Consider the following 19,951-nt stretch of genomic DNA (forward strand, 5'->3'; position numbering starts at 1 on the left):
TAGAAAATGATTCAGATGATTGAAAAAATACCTATTTCATGACAAGTTTAAAATTTGAAGCAGAGCAGAGGGGTGCATGTTGAGAGACAATGGGAGAGAGGATGATACAGCAGGGGAAAAAATGCTGCTGAGAATCTTGAAATAAGAGGGAGTGTTACCTCCTGTGGATTTGGACATCTGCACCAAATCGACCCCACCACTAAGGAGATGCTGCTCTTTATTCTTTGGATACTTGCTGCACCATCTGGTTTGAATGTTTTTGTGGAGAAGGATCCACGCTGCAACAACATAACGCGCCCTAAGACCTTCAGCTACAGGGCCGTGGGGATCAGCTGACCACAAAGCTACTGATCATTCAGTGAAGCACTTAAAGACTAAGAAATCCTAATATTTTGGCAACCCCATTTTAGTCAGTGTAGGCTAAATATGCTTAATTCAATCCAGTTTAACAGCAACGCAAGCTATATTCTCCAAAACGATCATCCAGTTGAATTAACACATAACTGTTAAATAACAATGCATTAATTTTCACTAGTGCACCCAACGAAGTGGCAAGTGCGTGACTGCGCATATTTATATACCGTCTGCACATGAATACGTCACAGACAGTCCCGTGTCCATGTTTTCATCTCAAACTCAAACTCAAATGTCTCACACATTCGAGTGCTCCTCTCCAGCGTCAATAATGCACACGCCGGTCTTATTCTGATAGATGGACGGGTACATTATTGATCCCGTGGGAAATTCAGTATCCAGTAGCATCAGTTCACAGAGACAAGAAGGAGTCAGCTTGCCCTTGAATACAGTATTAAGTACAGAAAGATTAGAGAAAAAGATTATATTACATAAAATCTTCAGCTCAGAAAAGATTATATTACATTTCAACTTTTCTAGACATTACTCCCAATGTCGTTGGCCAAATAAACACTGTTCATACTATGTAAATATCTTGTAAACATCCTATTAACACTGCACATTATGTATAACAGTCTGTAGGACAAAGCATCGTTAACCTCTAAGGCTGTCACCTCTGTATGCTGTATACCCACTATTTCTGAAACTAATACCCTTCTAATTTGCATCTCTGGTTAGATGCTAACTGTATTTCATTAGCTCTGCACCTGTACCTCACACAATGACAGTGAAGGTGAATATAATCTTATAGTTGAAGGGTGTTGCAATAAATAAACTAGCTGCACCTTGAACAACTTCGCGTTGACACATTTTCCTGCAGAACTTTAGCTTCTGTAAATTAAACTTTAGAGTCAATGATTGCTAAGTTGCAGTCTATAGTTTCTCACCAGGGTTTTCAAGAGACGCAGCTTTTTGTGGCAAATTCTACCAAAGAAAACAACATGTGTTGGACTGATTTTCCACTTTGGTCTCTAAACACCAATGCAAGAGATCAAATAACACAACCTAGTTACATGACCAATGTAGCACCATGGACATCCGGCTGCTGTGAGGTTGTACAACCAAGTCTGCTCCTAGTAGACCACCATAGAAACGACAAATGTCCCTGCTCTAGGACAAATAAATTATCTCATCTCATCTCATCTCATCTCATCTCATTTCATCTAATGCAGGGGTTTGGTTACTGAAAATAACTGGAATAACTGTTTAAATTTCCACAGAAAAACCCAACTACTAGAAGGTTGTAGGTCGCAATCTTCACACGCTAACATACACTAATCAGGCATAACATTATGACCACTTCCTAATGTTGTTAGTGGGAGTCTTTGGGTCCTGTGGGTTGAGGGAAGGGGCCAGGACATCCCACAGATACTTGATCAGTTTGGGATGTAGTTAATATGGGGGACAGATCAACTCCATGTGTTGTTTTTCAACGTTTTTCCTTTTATTTATTTATTTGAGTCGTTATTAAACCATTCCTGTGTGTATCTCTGTGTCAGATTGCATCCTGCTGGGGATGACTGCAACCATCAAGGAGTCAATTGCTTTGGGGTGGGGGCGCCTGGTCGTGTCTAGGCAGGTGGTACATGACTAAGTAACATCAACATGAATGCGAGGTCCCACTGTTTCACATTGTATTGTCACAAGACAAGATGGTCAGTGTTATTCATTTCTCCTGTCAGTGGTCACAGTGTTGTGGGTGATCGGTGTAAATGAAGGGCAATGATGGGAGGTACATGTCTCAGTAACAAAATTTCACGTTTTGCCTGGTTGATGTGTACGTTCTTGTTTGTGTGTGTTTTGGACGAGGAGGAGGCGTAGGAGGCGTAGGAGGAGGGGGAGGAGGAGGAAGGCATATTGTGCTCCGCCTTCCTCCTGTCAGGCAGCGTTCAGGGCTGAACCGCTCATCCTCAGCCCTTGTAGCTATGGAAACTCGTGGATGGCAACATCCACCAGTCTGTCCTGCCCCCATCCTCAGAGCCACCTCTCAGAGGTGCTGACTGTGTGCAGCTGGAGCCGACAAATCATACGCTGCAAGATGGCGATTGTTCGACTCGTAGCTTGTTTCGCTCTTTACGCCAGCTTCGGTAAGTTAACTCGCCGTGTCCTTGTCTCGAGCCGCCGCTGTTAGTTGTCGAGCTCCGGCGGCCGTTGGTTAAATCAAAGCTGTCGTTACGGAGCTAAGGGTGCAGCGGACGTTAGGTAGCTGGACACAAACAGGCTGACAAATGTCAAGAAAGACTCGTCTGTGTCTATTTCAGTCTTTTAACTGTCTTTTATCTTCTTTTTTATTTTTCATTGTTTTTACATTACAGCGTAGCGTAACATTAGCGTAAAAGCAGTATTATTACGTCGCTGTAAAGGCATCGTTTTTAGTCTGACAACGTTTCAAAATAAAAGCGTCATTCGTTAATTGCTTCTTAATAGAAACGCGTTAGCATTAGCTAGCATGTTGTAAATTTAAAATAACGATGAAAAACAAAAGCTAGTCCTATCTTGATAACCTGTGGGTTATCAGAATAATAAAAAAATCCGCAAGAGCACCAGATATCAATCATACTGCACGTTTAAAAACATCGTATACTACTACAGTTAGTAATATAGTGTAGTTTTGCTTGTAATTGACCTTCTCTCATCACGTGTTGCTCGCTGATGTTTGAGATGATAGTGAGGCAGGTGGAGGGTACCAGCTGCAGATGATGTCCAACTAAAGATGGATATTTCTGCTGATCGGCTGACTGACACCTACCCTCCTCTTCATAAATTAGCAGAGCAGTGAGAGCATGAATCAGTGTTGAACTTTTAACCCAGAATCTGTGCAAACATCGATCAAATGACTTAAGTGGTGAGTGTCAGGGTCTTGTCAGTTTTTGGTTGTACAACTCATCGCGGATGCTCTGGGTTACGTTTTAGACTGCCGCTAGGTTTGAATTATTAATAAGAGTGAGAATTAGCATTGTTTAATTCATGAGACTTATAATTGGAGACATGTTGGTGCTTAAACTTGAATCAATTTGACCAAAAAAACAAGATGAAATTAATGGTTTATTTATGTTGTTCTTCTGGTTGTGATTTTGGAGTAAAATCCTTGAATGTTTCCCTTTTATGTAAGTTTCAAAATGAAACATTTACACTATTCCACACTGAAAGCATCATATACAGCATATAAATTGTCATAATTCATATGATGTTTGGATTATGGCCACAATGTTAACATGATCTGTTTTACTGATGATCAGTTTAGGCTATAATACATTCATTCGGATTGCTTGTTTCAGTCGAACCTCAGACAAAACCCCACAAATTTGTAGTTTGGAATCACATATGACAGAGAAAAGCAGCAGATACTCACAATTGAGAAGCAGGAAAGGAAGAGTATTACTGTAGGTATTGTAGTTTGAAAAATAAACAAATTCATAATCACATTTCAATAGTATTCATCCTGTATTCAGATTTGCACAAAAACTGTTTTTAAATAAATGGGAAAAGCAAGACTGCGGAGCCTAAACTAACCGGAACTGTGACATTTTGTTCATTTGTGTCGTATGTGTGGCTTTAAATTCACGTGTCTCTTTCTAAGATTTCCCTCAAGCATTTATGACAACATGACTTTCTCAATCTAATCTATCTGAGTGGATTAGTTGTTGTTCCACTGTCACTCCAGCACCCCGTGAATCCCCGTGGTCGCTGCTTCATCCCTCTGCCTTCAGCATATTTGCAGCGTCCGCACTGGAATGTCTGGGAAAAGGCTTTTTATAGATTCACTGGATCAACAACTTTTGTTGCAGGGATGGGGACGGGTGGTTGTTTTCATATTTAGCGCATAAGAGGATTGCAGAATGTGGCTATTTAAAAGGAGGGTTTCTATCAGAACGGGCTATAGACCTATTTTGTCTATGCATTTCAATAACAGAGGGATTAAAAATGAGCTTGCTTTGCTGCCAGCGCTGAGATTATTTTCATAATTTAGAAATTTTGTCCTCTATTCAGCCTGCATTGTGTCACAAGAGGGGACCGAGCATTGTTGTCTGGGTGCTTTTATTCTAAGATCATATTAGTAATTAGTTACGCATTGTCTTGTTAATTGACTGTGGTTTATTCTTTCCCACGGCCTACTTTTTGTTTTGTTTGAGAAGAGACGAGAAGAACCTCTAATAGGTTAAAACTGGGGCTGGTTGCGCAATGTTTAGTTTCGATTTTGTGACATGCAGTCAAAGTATCGGTAATTGTGTAACGTAAATAAAAAAGGATTGAAAATGTTTTACTCGGTTGGCCTTTTTGACCAAATGAACATAGGGGGAGGTGGTGTGTAATAAAGGTCGTCTCCAAGGACCTTTTTGTGAGAGGGCTTATGAAACCAGCAAAAGTGTCTTCTGTTAACCGTAGAATAACACATCACACACCGGGATGTTGTGAAATTGCGAAAGGGAATTGTGAAATCTGTTGTTTTAGGTGGTTTGATACAGATTTAATTAAATGTGTGATATTTGATGTTCTCGAAAACAAGCCCTTCCAGCTCCACCCCGTTTTAGCCCGGGGAAGAAATAGCCGTAACAGTGGTTTTAAGGTCCGGTTCAAGCAGATACCGAGGGAGCGTTTGTTGGACGCGCTCTCCTTGTGTCTCTCAGGATGTCCAGTCACGGCTGGGGTAAAAATAGCCCCCTGATGTACATGGTGGGAAAGTCAGCAACGGGCGACGGAAGCCGAGACCTGGGAGTCAGATCTGATCAGCGTCCGCAGCTGTGCTCATATGACCGGATGCTTTGGCAGGACCCATGTTTTCATCACGTTTAGGCCGAGTGTCAGCCATACACTAGCTCCCCTTTGGTTCCCGGTCACACTGTACGTCTCAGGGTCACTAACAAAGGCTGCTTTTGAATAGTGCACAGTGCCTCAGGCAAACAGGAGGGACCATCTTGTACATGGGTATTATTGTCTAATTTCAGCCTTCGTTTGAAAGCCTTTTATACGGCCCCCACTATGAGGCAGGAATGCCTTTATTACTCAGCATGAGCGCTGTTAGTTGCTCCAGTACCCAGCAATTACTCCATTTGGAAGAGGCACAGACACAAAGAGTTAAGTATAGGCTACGGCTGGAAGCCAAAAACATGCTTATTTATCCATAGAGTTTCAGAACATACAAACACTGTTATATTATTTGTACATTCGAAACGGCAATTTTCCTAATTTGTTGCTGCGCCGCACTCCCCCGCTCCCCAAATGCACGTATTTTCTGCCTTAATTGCCATTGTAGTGGCACATATTTGACAAAAGTTGCGAATTGTGCCTCTTGCTATTAAAATCTGCCATTTGCAAAATAACACTGATTGCTTTAAGCAATTCATTCATGCACAGAACTTCAACTAAGTGCATCTCATGGGCTGTGTTTGCGCCAGAGGGAAACCAAGATGGCTGATTAAATACGGTTCAAATGTAAACACGTTCCCGCTGTTAGGTTATTTTTGTGCTTCTGATTTGATTTGTTTAGGGATTTTAATAAATTATTTAATTTGCACTCTCAGTATAAATTAGTGTCCCAATTTAGCTAAGACGCTCTTCCGCTAAACCTGAAAGAATGCGCTTTTCGGGTGTAAAGGAGCTAATTAATGTAGTCATACGTCCTCACCGAACCCATAATTTATTCTTCGGTGATTAAATGTTTTAAAAGCACATTGGCCCAAATTTGTCAGAGAATAGAAACAGGGGCTCTCCGCTCTAATGGGTGACACATCATTGACCAACTGCAGCTTCCCCTCAGAGGCATGCCGTCATCCAGACGCTGGTGAGATGTAGGGAACTAGTGATGCACACACTCGCATTTTAACAGCTGCGTTTTAATGCAAAATGAAGGATCTCCACCTCCATTTGTATGCGTGGATGTAAACTGTCTTTTCTTTTTGTCGTTATTCTCGATTTTTCAACTTGATGATAAATAGTTAACATTGAAATCATCATCAATATTTCAATAAGTAGAAAATCCCTTGCTTATAAATGACTAAAGTCTGTGTGACATTTACCTCTCCAGACCTGGCTGCACTGCAGTGCTAAGCACAAACCCTCTGGTTCTGTCTTGAAGTGGGACAATGGTACGCCGCTTAGCTGCCTTCACTTGCCTTTTCATTAGGTACACAAGTAATACAGTGCTGCACTAAAATGTGGAGGTTGTGATTGTTTTATAGGCCTACTGAATGACTTGTGTCGTATCCTATTATTTTGAAAACCCCATTTCAATCACCGCCACAAACTACACCCTTCAAAATGAGCATGCAGTTGAATTGCCACCTTTCTGATACTGGTTCAACATAAACTGAACATTACACCAGTCATGGCAAGTGAGTGTATTTCAAAATCAATGGATTGAATGGATTGAAGCCAAAACAATTAAAAAATGGGTCGCTCTGAATATTTACAGAACTTGCTCTCTCTTTTCCTGATTCACCGCCAGTTCAATTATAATCTAATTAACCACCATAAAGGAATGAAATAATAAATATTTCTTTTTGTTTATTCCAAAAGCCTGCTCTGTGCAGGACACATGTTTATTAAACTGTTGGACTTTTTGGCTCCAGGCGTCAGTCTTCTTAAACAGAAATGGGAAGTAATTAATGGGATATGTTTGCCCCTGAATCACATCCCAAGGCTCTCTGTATATAGCAGTCTAATCCACTGTTTATTAGGCAACATGCCCGTCTGATAATGTCTGCTAATGAAAACGCTCGTGTGCAATCAGGTTTACTCTGTGTTTAGTGTCTTTCCTCTCTTGTTTTTTTTTCCTCCACAGGCCACATTCCATCATCGCTCGCGGTAATCCTCCGAACCACGGACAAGATTGTGTGGGCAAATGAGTTTGAGCGTAAGTTTCTGGGAAATCGCTCTGACCAGTTTAACCAAAGCACCTTTTCTTTTTCCTCATTCGGACTCATCTGTCCACCTCTCACGCATTCGGTTTTCTTCACAGCCATCGAACTGACCTGTTTAATCGAGTCCATCTCAACAAACAACCCAAGGATTGAGTGGAAGAAGATTAAAAACGGCGTCCCCAGTTATGTGTATTTCCAAAACAAGATTTCAGGTAAATCTTTCTTTCTGAAAAACCCACCAACCAGTAGACCACAGCATTTCAAAGCGCTGTCTCCGGACTTGCGGCTCAGCTTGATGAATGGTACCTTGAAAGAGCTTGGTCTGCATTCTGTTTCTGAACTGTGAAGTAACACTGTGCCTTTGAATGAGCTATTGTAAAGAGTTTTTTTTCTTTCTCAAACAGGGGACCTGGAGCACAGAGCTCAGCTCAGAGAGCCGGCCAACATTCTGATCTTCAACACCACTCGGTCCGACACCGCAGAGTACCGCTGTGAGGTGGCCGCCATCGAGGATCAAAGGGACTTTGATGAGATACTTATTAGTCTTGCAGTTAGAGGTATGGAGAGCAACTGAACAGTGATAGCACATCATTGACTGACCCATGACCGATTAAGATTTTACATACTTGTAAAGGATTGATATAAAAGTATACTTATACACTCATAGGATGATTTTCTTTTAGCATTTTCTTACAGAAGGTTGGATGATAAAATCAGTACCACACTTGTATCTATGGCTTAAAAAAAGCTTCGGTCGAAAGCTGTCATTGTCACTGTCAGGTTGCCAGGCAACCAGCTGCTTCCTCTGGAGCGTGTGGTAGGTTAAGCTAATGGGCTGCTGGGACAGAAATCAGAGGGGTTGAAAACATACTGCAGGTTCTGTTTACCAGCTAGTCTGAGCAAGGGGGTGACATTATAGAGAGGCTTTAAGACTCTGTTACTGCTTTAGAAAAATATACAAATTTAAGAGGAATATCTAAGGACAAGCGGTGATGTCTTAAGTATTTGAAAAGAGGTCAACAGTCAAATTCCCTGCTAACAGGAAGGGGAGGCCTTGACTCGTGGTCTTAAGACTCCAGCATGGTACTGTGTCCCTGCTACGCAGAGCTTTGCAGATAAATGCCTGTCTACCTGCTGTAGCTGTCTGCTGCCACTTGGCTGACCTGACACGCCAGATGGTTCGGTAGACAGAACCATAAAACTATCTATCGCTGTCTATTACGGGATAAATTCAGTCCACAGACGGAGAAGCCCTGAAAGCTTGTAAGTAGTCAGTGTAGTCAGTCTATTTCTTTTTACGCAGTTCTGTCATTGACTGGACAATCCGCACAATATAAGACACTCTTAATGAAACAGACTTAGCTGCCAGCGCAGTAGTTCCTCATAGGACACTGACTGGTCTGCACCAGCAAGCGCATCAATTTCTCAGGAGTCCAGCAGCCTTGCAAGGTGACCACCGGGGGGCAGTGTCACAAATATGTATGGAACCGGAAACGTAGGGTGACGGTTTGCTGCACCGTAGGTTTTCCTCATCACAGTCAGTAATAAAGTATTCGATGGGAGAATCGTATCCATGGTCTGGAAGAAACACTGGAGGTTGCTGCATGTGGTTTAAATAACCTCAGATAAAAGGCACACCCAGACACACTGTCCTTCAGTTTACCCACTGCATCATAGCAAATGTAAAATACACAATCAGTGTCAGTTAGTAGTTATGATACAGATCATTCCTCTTATAGAGATACCAGTCTTCTCATATATAGGAACTCTGTGAAAGGAAGCGCCTGTAATGTCAGGATATTTAATTAAGTACATGTTGCTGAAATGTTACCACTTTAGTGACGCGACTTTGTCTGTGTGCAGTGAAACCCGTTGTACCTCGGTGCAGCGTGCCAGAAGCAGTCACAGTAGGAACGTCAACGGAGCTGCGATGTCTGGAGAACGAGGGCTTCCCTGCTTCTCAGTACCGCTGGTTCCACAACAGCGAAGAACTTCCTCAGGATCCCAAAAACAATCCGAAATTCATCAACTCCTCCTACAGCATCAACCCCGACACCGGAGGCCTGGTGAGACAGACACAACACATGCTAGTGCTCCATCTCTTAGCATCAGTAGAAGAATCAATAGTTAATATCAATATCTCATAAAGAACCTGGTTGCGGCTGGGACTCTTTAGCATCATAAAGACTCAGCCTCAGCTTGTAAAATATAAATGTAAACCGCTTAATCTGAATAAATCCTATGACTGCTAAAAAGATTAATCCCTGTATATAAAGATAGCCTACAGGGAAGCTTAAACACAAACATATGTATTATGAAAGGAGCATAATGGTGCATTTAAAGCTGAGCAGGGATGTTTATGGTTCACTTTAAAAACATGGTAACCAGGTAAAAAAAGCTCCAACCATGTTACAAAACATATTATCTAGTTCATGTGACGACATGTAGCATTTGCAGCTGTGTGTCAATGCACTGAAAGTTTTCTTAAAATGTCTCCCCAGAAATTTCGCAGGGTGAGGAAGGAGGACGCAGGGGAGTACTACTGCCAGGCGAAGAATGACGCAGGACATGCACAGTGTCCCCCACAAATAATGGAAGTCTGTGAGTGACACGCACACACATGCAAAGTCCTGTAAGCGAATTAAAATAAAATGGGTCCTTAAAGATCTGGAAAACAAAAAGCTCTACGAGAGAACACTGGTAATGAAGTCAAAAAGACAAATTTGGCAACTTTAGAACTGGGGTTATTTTGTTGAAGGTCACAGAGAGAAGGGGAACACCCTGGACAGGCTGATCGTGTGTCACAGGGCCAGTGGTGCATTCAAGTGTGGTAGTGTTTAATGGGTAACAGTGAGAAGATTTCATCTAAACGTCTCACTGATGTGATATTTATGACTCTCACAAATTTGCCTCGAGGGGTTTTACAGTCAGTACGCCGTCTAACACCCTCAGTCTTTAGAGCCTCAACTTGGACAAGGAGAACTCATAAAAAAGAAATCTCTGGAAGAGCGGCCGAGAAGGGATAACTCTTCTAGGACAGACATCTGTTCAGGAACACAACACAGATGAGTTGGAGCGTAGAGCTGAACAATTTTTAATTTGGAAAAAGTAAAGAATGTGATCTGAGAGAACATCAGGCAGCTTCAGTGCTGCCAGGCAGACAGACAGACAGACTGAAACACGAACACAAAGGAGGAGCACGCACAGAAAAACGTATCTGCAAAGTAAACAAGTATTTTTTGTCAGCTCCCAAGCAAACAACAATTTGAAGCATTTGTGTATCCATCCCCCCCATATCAAAAATAACTTCCATTTGGAGGCAGCAGAGACACAGCCAGTTCCCCCAACCAGCACAGCTAGCCTCAGCTGACCTTCAACTTCCTGCAGACTTTTAGCCTCTTGACTAACAAAATGTAAAAGTAGGAACTGCACTCTGCGGAGGGACACCAAAAGAGGAAGCAGTTGTCCCCACTGTTTTTTTTTTTTTTTTTAGTTATTTATCACCAAAGCTCAAATGTAGGAATTTGAAAAATAATCTTTGTAGCTGGCTGACATTCATTACCTCTTATGTCATCTAACTCTGTTAAGGGATCTTCTTTGTGTCTTGTTCCAGATGATGTCGACATCCTCGGGATTTTCCTCAAGTCCTTTGGGGCTTTGCTTGTATTCTTCTGTTTGGCTGCTTCCATTTGTCACTCCCTTAGACGTGGATGCTTCCACACAAAAGGGCACAATGAGAATAAGTGAGTACAGGCTGTGACCCTGAAGAAGGACAGAGGCAACTCTATGCATGTCCATCAAGGATTTTCTGTTTTATTCCTTTTTTTTTCTTTTTATTTCTTTCAGCTACAACTGGCCAGCACAGAATGATGGTGTTGAATATGGCGATGCAGATGAGGTGAACAACTGCAAAGCACACACAGCGTTTATTGCACACCTTACTGGTTTCAAAGCAAATTATGCTAATTCTCTACTTTTTCACAGGGTCATTTCCGCCACAAGTCTTCCTTCGTCATTTGACTGGAAACGTGGGAAACAAGGCAAACACTGTTGAGGTTAACTTGCAACAATGAGGCTCCGGGTGGTAAAGTCCGAGGTGTAACATGGCACATTTTTCTCTGATGCACATCGAAATCAAGTCAACCAACTTGCCAAAGTAATTTTAGTATTATTTTGGGGCACAGTTTGATTATTTTTATAATGCCACATATTTTTTTATTTTACTTTTCTTTGTATTGATTTTCGTTAAATCACTTTCCAACATAATTTAGTTTGTACAATGAAACCCTTTCAAAGCTGTGAAATTTGATATTTGGCCAAGTGTCATCTCAAAGGTTACTGTAAGGTACATCCCCACACCGTTTTTTGGACAAATCCTCTTTTATAACTCTTAAACTTTTTACTGTGTACACTGAACTTCTTTTACAAAACTCTTTTACGTTATCTTAGTTCATAAGATACACATGTTCTGTGTTTGTTACATGCAGAAGAGTTCAAAACTTGTTTTGTATATACTGTAGTTATACAGGCAATAAGTAGCAGACTGCAAAAAGCTGATCAGCTCGGATTCACAAGGCACAATTTATCAGCCTTTTACTATATTTACAGGTGATGATAACAAATATGTACAAGTACAAATTTAACCATGGATTTGAATACCATATATGCTGCAGAGTCAATATGTACTAAAAAGGTGATGAAGTATGATATTTTAGAGTGCTGTTTCTGTGTATAAGTGACCTTTTGTGCTTTACTAATTATTTTGAGTATTGGACATATTGTCCAGGTCGGACTCAGTATTATATGTATATAAGTACATACATTTTTTCTTTTGATCTTTTACTTTTCATTGCACTCATACATTATTGTAAATACTGCATTAAACTGTTTGTTGGAAATATATTTACAGTATTTACCGTTCAGTGTGTATCTGCAGTGTTGAGCCTGTCTGTAACAACAGTATGTCATTTCAGACATTAGTGTCAATGATTTGTGTAACAACTCAGGAACTGTTGTTAAATGTCCACTGTTCATTTGATATTAATGCTGTATGTTAATGTTATTTTGTTACTATTAAATACATTTGAACTGTAATTGTTGTTCTGAGTCCCTGGTGTTTTGTTGTGAGAATTTATCATCTGATTCCATGCTGAGAAATTGTAAACTAACAGGTATTTAATAATTAAAACCCTGAGGCTCATCTAATAACTCGTTTTGGATGGAAGACGTGTTAAAATACTAGGAAACATGTTAGTGCCACACTGTAAAAATACTACATGAATTAACCATGAATTTAAAACTGTGCTAAAGTAAATACACACACATAACAAATTAGAAACATAATTTTAATGTTGTTGCTGGTCAGTCTGATCAGAATTTAACTACTTTATCTGTTACTGGTTAGTTTAATCTCCAACAATAAATCGTATTGTGTAACTGCATCTTTCTTTTAGTGTAGTGTACATTTTATTTTAAACAAAATGATGTAGATAGTAAACAGCAGAATAGAACAAAATGACCACGGTGCATCTAATGTCATAAGCGTTTTCCTTTTATGCTGCTTTACACTTTTACTGCATACATAATTACATTTACATAATTATATTTCGTAAACAAAATGTGATTAGCCTGTAAAATGTCATGCATCATAAAAAATTAAACTACTACATACTATAAACAATACAGCTCGTATAAAAGTAACATTAACTCAACCCGGAACAGAATAGAATAGATTAGAGTGTGAAGACTTTTACACTATCACTACTGCACTACTGGATTGTTCTGCATAACCATACTTTAAACAATCTTTTTGCACAGTAATATGTACCAAATATTACACTAGTCTACTATGATTAAGAAGCAATTGCTATTATTTACGCACTGTTTAATGCTCACTTTACCTTTCATATTGTCCATATACTATGAAAACAACCTGTACCATACCACTTATATACCACACTATTTGTGCTACATAAATGTCCTGTTTATTGCACTTCTGGTTAGATTCTTAAATGCATTTTGTTGCTTTCTACCTGTACATGTGTAATGTCAATAAAATCTAATCTAATCTAATTTATCTACTCGACTAAATTTACTTTTAACACCGACGTCCCACTTCCGGGTTTATTTTGACAATCACAAACCACCCGGAAGTAGTTAAGCTACTGCAGGTGGCGTGAGCTAACGCTACATCCTGGGCGATTGACAACACTCACCCGTTTTCTCTTTCAGGAAAATAAACATGTAATATATGTATTTACACAGCGAAAACCGTGTGTCAGCTTCAGACTAATTCGTCGCCGCTGTCGGCAGCTTGTTGTCCGCATCAAGTTGAAGAGAGGACGAGAGAGGAGACGGCTAATTCGCTGATGGACATATTATTGTGCGTTTTCGTGGTGCTACGGTCCGTGTTGCTAGTCTGAGTGTGGACATGTAGCTAATGTGGAGTTTTTCTATGGTTTAAATTCAAGACTTTTTTTCAGTCTAATCGTGCGGTTTGTGCTGCGAGAGGGAGCTGAGCTCGTTTCAACGCCAGAGGCCTTAATTCGTGTCTGTTTTCTACTTTAAAAACCACATTTAGCCGGGCTTTGAGTTAGTTTGTGCTAACAAGTCAGAGGAAAGATAAGGGTCGACTTACACACGATAAGAGTTTAGCCCAGACGTACAGTTATCATGAGTTTCTTTAGTTTTGGGCAAAGTGCTGAGATAGACGTGGTCCTGAATGACGCCGAGACGAGGAAGAAGGCTGAACACAAGACTGAGGATGGAAAGAAAGATAAATACTTTCTTTTCTACGACGGAGAGACTGTCAGTGGGAAGGTGAACGTCACGCTGAAGAACCCCGGAAAGCGGCTGGAGCACCTGGGCATCAAGATTGAATTTGTCGGACAAATAGGTAACTATAAATATCCACGCATAGTTTCTGTCACAGCTAAAATATTTCCAAATCCATGCAAACAGCATTCAACATGCAGGAAATACATCAACAACAAAAATAAAAAATTATTATTATTTGTGTAACCTTGAAGGCACCGAGGCAAGATTTAAAAACTATGCAAACGAGTCACCCCAAATTTTATTTAATCCATGGTAGCAGCATGTGCTTTTAAGGGACTGGGAGAAGGAACAGACTTCAACATTTGTAGGAGTTTGTTTCAGATATTTATTGTGTAAAAAATAAATAAATAAATAAATGAATTTTGCTCCTTAATGTTTTAACGAGACATTAAGAACGAATGTCCCCAGAGAGAAATGTTTATTTGTGCTCGTTTAGAGGTGACACCGATTGAATCGCACAACATTTGAGTCAATCAAGACTCTTTCTAAAAAAATAAAAAATAAATAATTGACAGCGTCTCATGTATTTTATCAAAATTCTGTACACTTCCTGATTCCTGTGACAAGTCAAAAGTTCTTCTCACATGGTCAAAACTTCAGTATCAGTTTTCTAAGTAGCAGTGCAGGTCGAGAAAACTGAAACATTTGAAAGCCTTAAATATCTCAAATCAACTAGAGAAACCCCAAAAGATTGTAGCCTGTGATTATGTAGTAATATGTGAGATAGAGGTTCTAGGACATTAAACACAAAACAAGTATCATTAAATATTTTTCTTTAAAGCACAGAAGTCCCAGAGAGAACGGGACAGATGTGATTCTTGTCCTGGATCCGCTGTAGCTTCCTGCATCTTTACTCAGCAGACGCTAAATTAAATGTACCAGTCCACTCGTTTATTGCTTTTCAATCATGAGGACAAGGAGCTGTTTTATTTCCTCTTCATTGAGGGGACACTCTAAAGAAAAAAAAACTAATAAGATGGAGAAGGTATCTCATTTCTTACCGTCACATTGGAGTCACAAGTTGCCAGCTTCTCTCCTCTGAGAGGCGTCCAGAAAAATACATTTTAGACTCTTTAACCACTGGAATAAACTGTGCTCAATATGTTACGTTATCAGTGGTAAAAGTAAGCGGATAGTTCCTCCATAAGAGCTGAGTTCTGCTTTCTACCTGTTAACTATAAAAAAGAGCCGTCAGAGCCATCACCTTGGTGTTTAACTAACAACGTGTGTGGACAGTTATTGACGCTGTATAAATTAAACTGGATTCGATACAAGCGATAATAAATTTGTTTTGTTCCACAAAAAAATCTAAAATAACCAAATTATGTGTCCTGATTTTTAAATATTAACTTTGCAAAATGGCATACAAACAATAATTATCTTATATCTTGTTACCTTATTACTTTTGTTCAGTTCCTGAGTGGAAACACTTATTTATTAAAATCTGTGAATTTTCTTAGTTTTCTTAATGTTACAGTATCATATCTTTTAACTCAAGTTTCCCCTGTAACGTCTTTCTTTTGCAGAGCTGTATTACGACAGAGGAAACCATCATGAATTTGTTTCCCTGGTTAAAGATCTTGCAAGACCCGGTGAAATAACTCAGTCACAGACCTTCGACTTTGAGTTCACTCATGTTGAGAAACCGTACGAGTCCTACACAGGGCAGAACGTCAAGCTAAGGTGCGTTTGATCATTCACTCTCCTCCACACGAAGCGCAGCGAGTGACACTTTAACCTGAGAGGCACGTGACTACATTTAAACTGAGCTATTTTTCACATTTGTTCTGTGTTTGATGATTTTTTTTACAGATATTTTCTTCGTGCCACGGTGATAAGAAGACTAAATGACATCAGTAAAGAGTTGGACATCGTGGTCCACACACTCAGCACGTATCCCGAACTCAACTCCTCCATAAAGATGGAAGTTGGAATCGAGGACTGTCTCCACATTGAGTTTGAGTATAACAAATCCAAGTAAGACCTGCAGGGTTTGATGCAACAAACTTTTTCATTTGACTGGGATATTTCATAGTTTTGATCTGTAAATTCTCTCCACAGCTTTTAAGACATGGCAGCATTAATATTTATCTGTTGGAGTAAACACTCAGCTATTCAACATTATTTCATAAGGACAGAAATCATTACATCAACAGATGCACCAGATTAGTATAGTGCATCTATGGAGTAATTACATCATAATTTTTGCACTATCATTTAATTATTTGAATATTATTGGTGTGTAAAATATTAGTGAGAATAGGAAGTGCCCTGGAAGTGTCTTATTTTCAAATATAAACCAGATTTGCTTCATATAATGAAAATAAAACCAGCATGTATTCACACACAGAAGCTGCGACCAGTGGAAACCACTCCCCATTTGTGCTAAAGTAATTACTTTCATTACCAAATAAATTGCATGTTAACTTGTTAATTCATTTCGACCAGTTGCATTAAAAATGTCAGCTTGACATTTAAAGATGTCAAGCTCTCAGTTGCCCTCCTTCTCATGCTGCTCTTGTCTCATCTTTTCTTCTCTGACAGGTATCATCTCAAAGATGTCATCGTGGGGAAGATCTATTTCCTACTGGTGAGGATTAAGATTAAACACATGGAGATCGACATCATTAAACGTGAGACAACCGGCACCGGCCCGAGTGTGTACCACGAAAACGACACCATCGCCAAGTACGAGATCATGGACGGAGCTCCGGTCAGAGGTAAACGACTTCGAGCGCTGATAAATAAACCGGTCGAGGTAGAACGTGTCTTAACTTGTTACAACGTGTTTCATTTTCAGGAGAGTCCATTCCCATCCGATTATTCCTGGCTGGCTACGATCTGACCCCCACCATGAGAGACATCAACAAGAAGTTCTCTGTGCGCTACTACCTGAACCTGGTGCTGATCGACGAGGAGGAGAGACGCTACTTCAAACAACAGGTGGGATAAAAAAATAAATAAAACATTGTACTAGAAAAAAAAGACGTGGTCGTTTTCCTGCCAAATCAGACTAATCTTATTTCTTTGTTCACATATAATCGTAGTCATTGTCTTTATTTTGGCTGTGACGCACCAAGCCGACAGTCGACCGTTTGACGGTGAGAGTCTGGTCATGGTTTTGATGATGGCACTAGTCGGACTCCTGGCTTTTGGCGGCTTTTCAGCTGATTTAGCAACTTCAATAGAAACCTATGTAACCCCAGGTTGTTGGCTGTAGTTTTTGTGGTGTGTTCAACTTTTCAGTCCAGTCATCACGAGGCCTTTGTTCCCGGTAGTTCTTTAATCTGCATTTTTGTTATGAATCAAAGCTTTGTTTTTAGTCATTAAGTTGACAAAATAAATATAGGGCTCGAAAGGGTGAAGTAGCAGAGGACAAACCGCAATGCACTGTGGGTTCAGGGGGCAATGGGAAAGTCTGTTTACGTTGCGCAACGTTGCACTTGTGCTTTGTTGTTGTCCTTTTAGTGTTGGCGATATAAAATGGTGCAATGAGTCTAAAGGAGCCACTCTTCTCTTCGGCTCAGAAAACAAACAGCTGTGTTCAACCATATTTCACTTTTTAAAGGTTTTACACACAAATACGCTCTATTCTCTGGCGCCGGCGCAACGCCAAAGGTGGTGACCCCAGACTTACTACTGTTGGTGTTACTGTGAGATGAATATACCGAGACATTCTGCTCATACCGGCACGACTAAAGGCCTGAACGGTTCAGTCTGCTGCTTCATTAAATTTAACGATGCTACTTAAAGTGGCAGATTTGTGAATGGAGCCCCAATGAAACAACAAACGATCTTTGACCCTAAAAATGGCGCTGGTGACCCACAATGCATTGCAAGATCATGTGACCTTTTCAGCCCTATATCAGTATGTCCTTGGACGAAAGGTTACAGTGATTCACCTGCTGCGTTTGAATTACCGCAAAACTGAAATATAGCATTAAAAAACTGGTACAGGTTTCGAAAAACCTCTCAAATATCGCTAAAACACTTAAACACTCTAATAAGGTGGTTTTTCCAGACGTATCAATATAAAAGTTTAATGAAAAGGTGCAATGGAAACACTTACTCCACATCAGAGATGATGCAGGGGGTGATGTGACCAGTTCAAGTTGAAGTCTTGTGTGACGAGAATTTAAGAGAATTATGGGATATCGCAAGACGAGACTTAATGAGAGTCACAGCTCATTCATAAAACACCTTTCAATGGAAACGTGTACAAAGTGTAGCTAATCAAAATTTTAGAAATATCGCTTTTAAACGGTGCTATTAAAGGTTTTGTAGGCGATTAGAAAGCTTAAAAATGGCCTTCACCCGTCACAAACATAAATCTTGTATCTTCTCCACCTCTGTAGGAAATCACACTGTGGAGGAAAGGCGACGTGGTGAGGAAGAGCATGTCCCACCAGGCCGCCATCGCCTCGCAGAGGTTCGAGGGCTCGGCCGCCTCGGAGAGCGCGCTGGAGCAGGCCGCGAAGGAGGAGAGCGGCTAGAATGGCCGCCGCTGCCCCTCCGCTCGCCAGACACCTGGAGGGGGGCAGCCGTTTTATTTGTAGCCGCTGCTGGTGAAAAGGGAGGAAGAAGGGAGACCGACAACGACGGTAAAACTGAACAATGAAACAGTTCGCATGAGGCATTCAGAGTGGCTCCAGGCTGCTGGTCTTGTCCTTCCTCGCCCACCTCGCTTTCTGTTTTTTCTTTATGGGAATCAAACTAATCAACCTGTCGCTGACGTCCGCTGCGTAAAACCATGTGAAAATCTTAAAAGCCCTCTTGTTTGTTACCTTCTAACTCTTTTGGGATTCATTTGATTTCTAATCTGTTAATTATTGTAAATGACTCATCGTGACGTACATATATATATATATATATACACACATATATATTTCCGACATTCCACATTTAATGAATGCATTCCTAACATTGTTTATAAGGTCAAGACATCTGAGATAACTTTGCACTGCTTTATCTTGCTGAGCACATTTGTTTTTTTTTTTTCCTTTTTTTGAGTGTTTGCACAGACACACAAAAAAAAAAATGGTGGAAGTGGAAACTGGAATCTCTTGCTGCTGTTTCAGTGAGAGGCCTAAAGTATTAACTCATGTGTTTTGTTTTTAAATGTGTAAATAAGACCAGTTGAACCTGTTCCAGCTTGTGTACATTGATTATCAACTACTACTACTACACGGATACAAAAATGACCTTCCACGTCCATATGCTTTACCTCGGCATTCCAGTGGTGTTTAGGGAAGGGTGTCCAAGTGTTTGTATTGAGGTCTGGTAGTATGAAATCCTCTCTATCTTCTTTATTAGAGACCTACAAGTTGTGCCTATGTGTATCGAGCAAATGGAGTCCTCCTGCCTCTAACATAATTTTAGTCTTTTAACCAGAGACATGTTGCAGTAGAACTATCTATCTTTTGCAAAATGCTAACCAATTACTCCTTGTCCCTGAAAGTCAAATAAACTGATGCCAAATGGAGAAAATGTGACTGTGTTACAGAGCTGAGTGAATTTGTTGCACCTTAAACACATGGAACCTGGGCTCGACACTAGAGAACACAAATGCTTTTTACTGTACTGCACTAAATCCTTTGTTTTGTGTTAAAACAGTGTACGAAATGGGTTAATTGTAACTGTATTATGTATCACTTTTAACAAAAATGTGAGTTTAGATCACATTTTTTTACATACAAGTAATTAGCATCTCAATAACAGACCATTCAATGCTGATTTCTGTATAATTGAAATTTTTGTTTTGGGGTTCAGTTCAGCAGTGTGCAAAGTAACCAGCATTTTACATTATCATTATTTCATTACGCAACACCTGAACATCACGT

General features: G+C 40.2%; 2 protein-coding genes across 2 annotated transcripts; both read left to right on the forward strand.

The window, feature by feature from the left end:
• The first annotated feature begins 2,333 nt into the window (after positions 1 to 2,333).
• jam3a (junctional adhesion molecule 3a) lies at positions 2,334 to 12,368 on the forward strand. Its single transcript, XM_047593362.1, has 9 exons — positions 2,334 to 2,501; positions 7,196 to 7,267; positions 7,373 to 7,486; positions 7,679 to 7,831; positions 9,138 to 9,340; positions 9,776 to 9,875; positions 10,888 to 11,017; positions 11,121 to 11,172; positions 11,259 to 12,368. Exons 1-9 carry the CDS (start codon positions 2,354 to 2,356, stop codon positions 11,292 to 11,294), a joined length of 1,008 nt encoding a protein of 335 aa, XP_047449318.1. The 5' UTR covers positions 2,334 to 2,353; the 3' UTR covers positions 11,295 to 12,368.
• A 1,096-nt stretch (positions 12,369 to 13,464) lies between these two features.
• LOC125013073 (vacuolar protein sorting-associated protein 26B-like) lies at positions 13,465 to 19,603 on the forward strand. Its single transcript, XM_047593364.1, has 6 exons — positions 13,465 to 14,169; positions 15,638 to 15,794; positions 15,924 to 16,088; positions 16,656 to 16,831; positions 16,912 to 17,054; positions 18,467 to 19,603. The coding sequence occupies exons 1-6, from the start codon at positions 13,947 to 13,949 to the stop codon at positions 18,602 to 18,604; spliced, it is 1,002 nt and encodes a 333-aa protein (XP_047449320.1). The 5' UTR covers positions 13,465 to 13,946; the 3' UTR covers positions 18,605 to 19,603.
• Positions 19,604 to 19,951: the final 348 nt, after the last annotated feature.

This window comes from Mugil cephalus, chromosome 9 (genome assembly GCF_022458985.1).
Source record: "Mugil cephalus isolate CIBA_MC_2020 chromosome 9, CIBA_Mcephalus_1.1, whole genome shotgun sequence".
NCBI classification, from domain to species: Eukaryota; Metazoa; Chordata; class Actinopteri; order Mugiliformes; family Mugilidae; genus Mugil; species Mugil cephalus.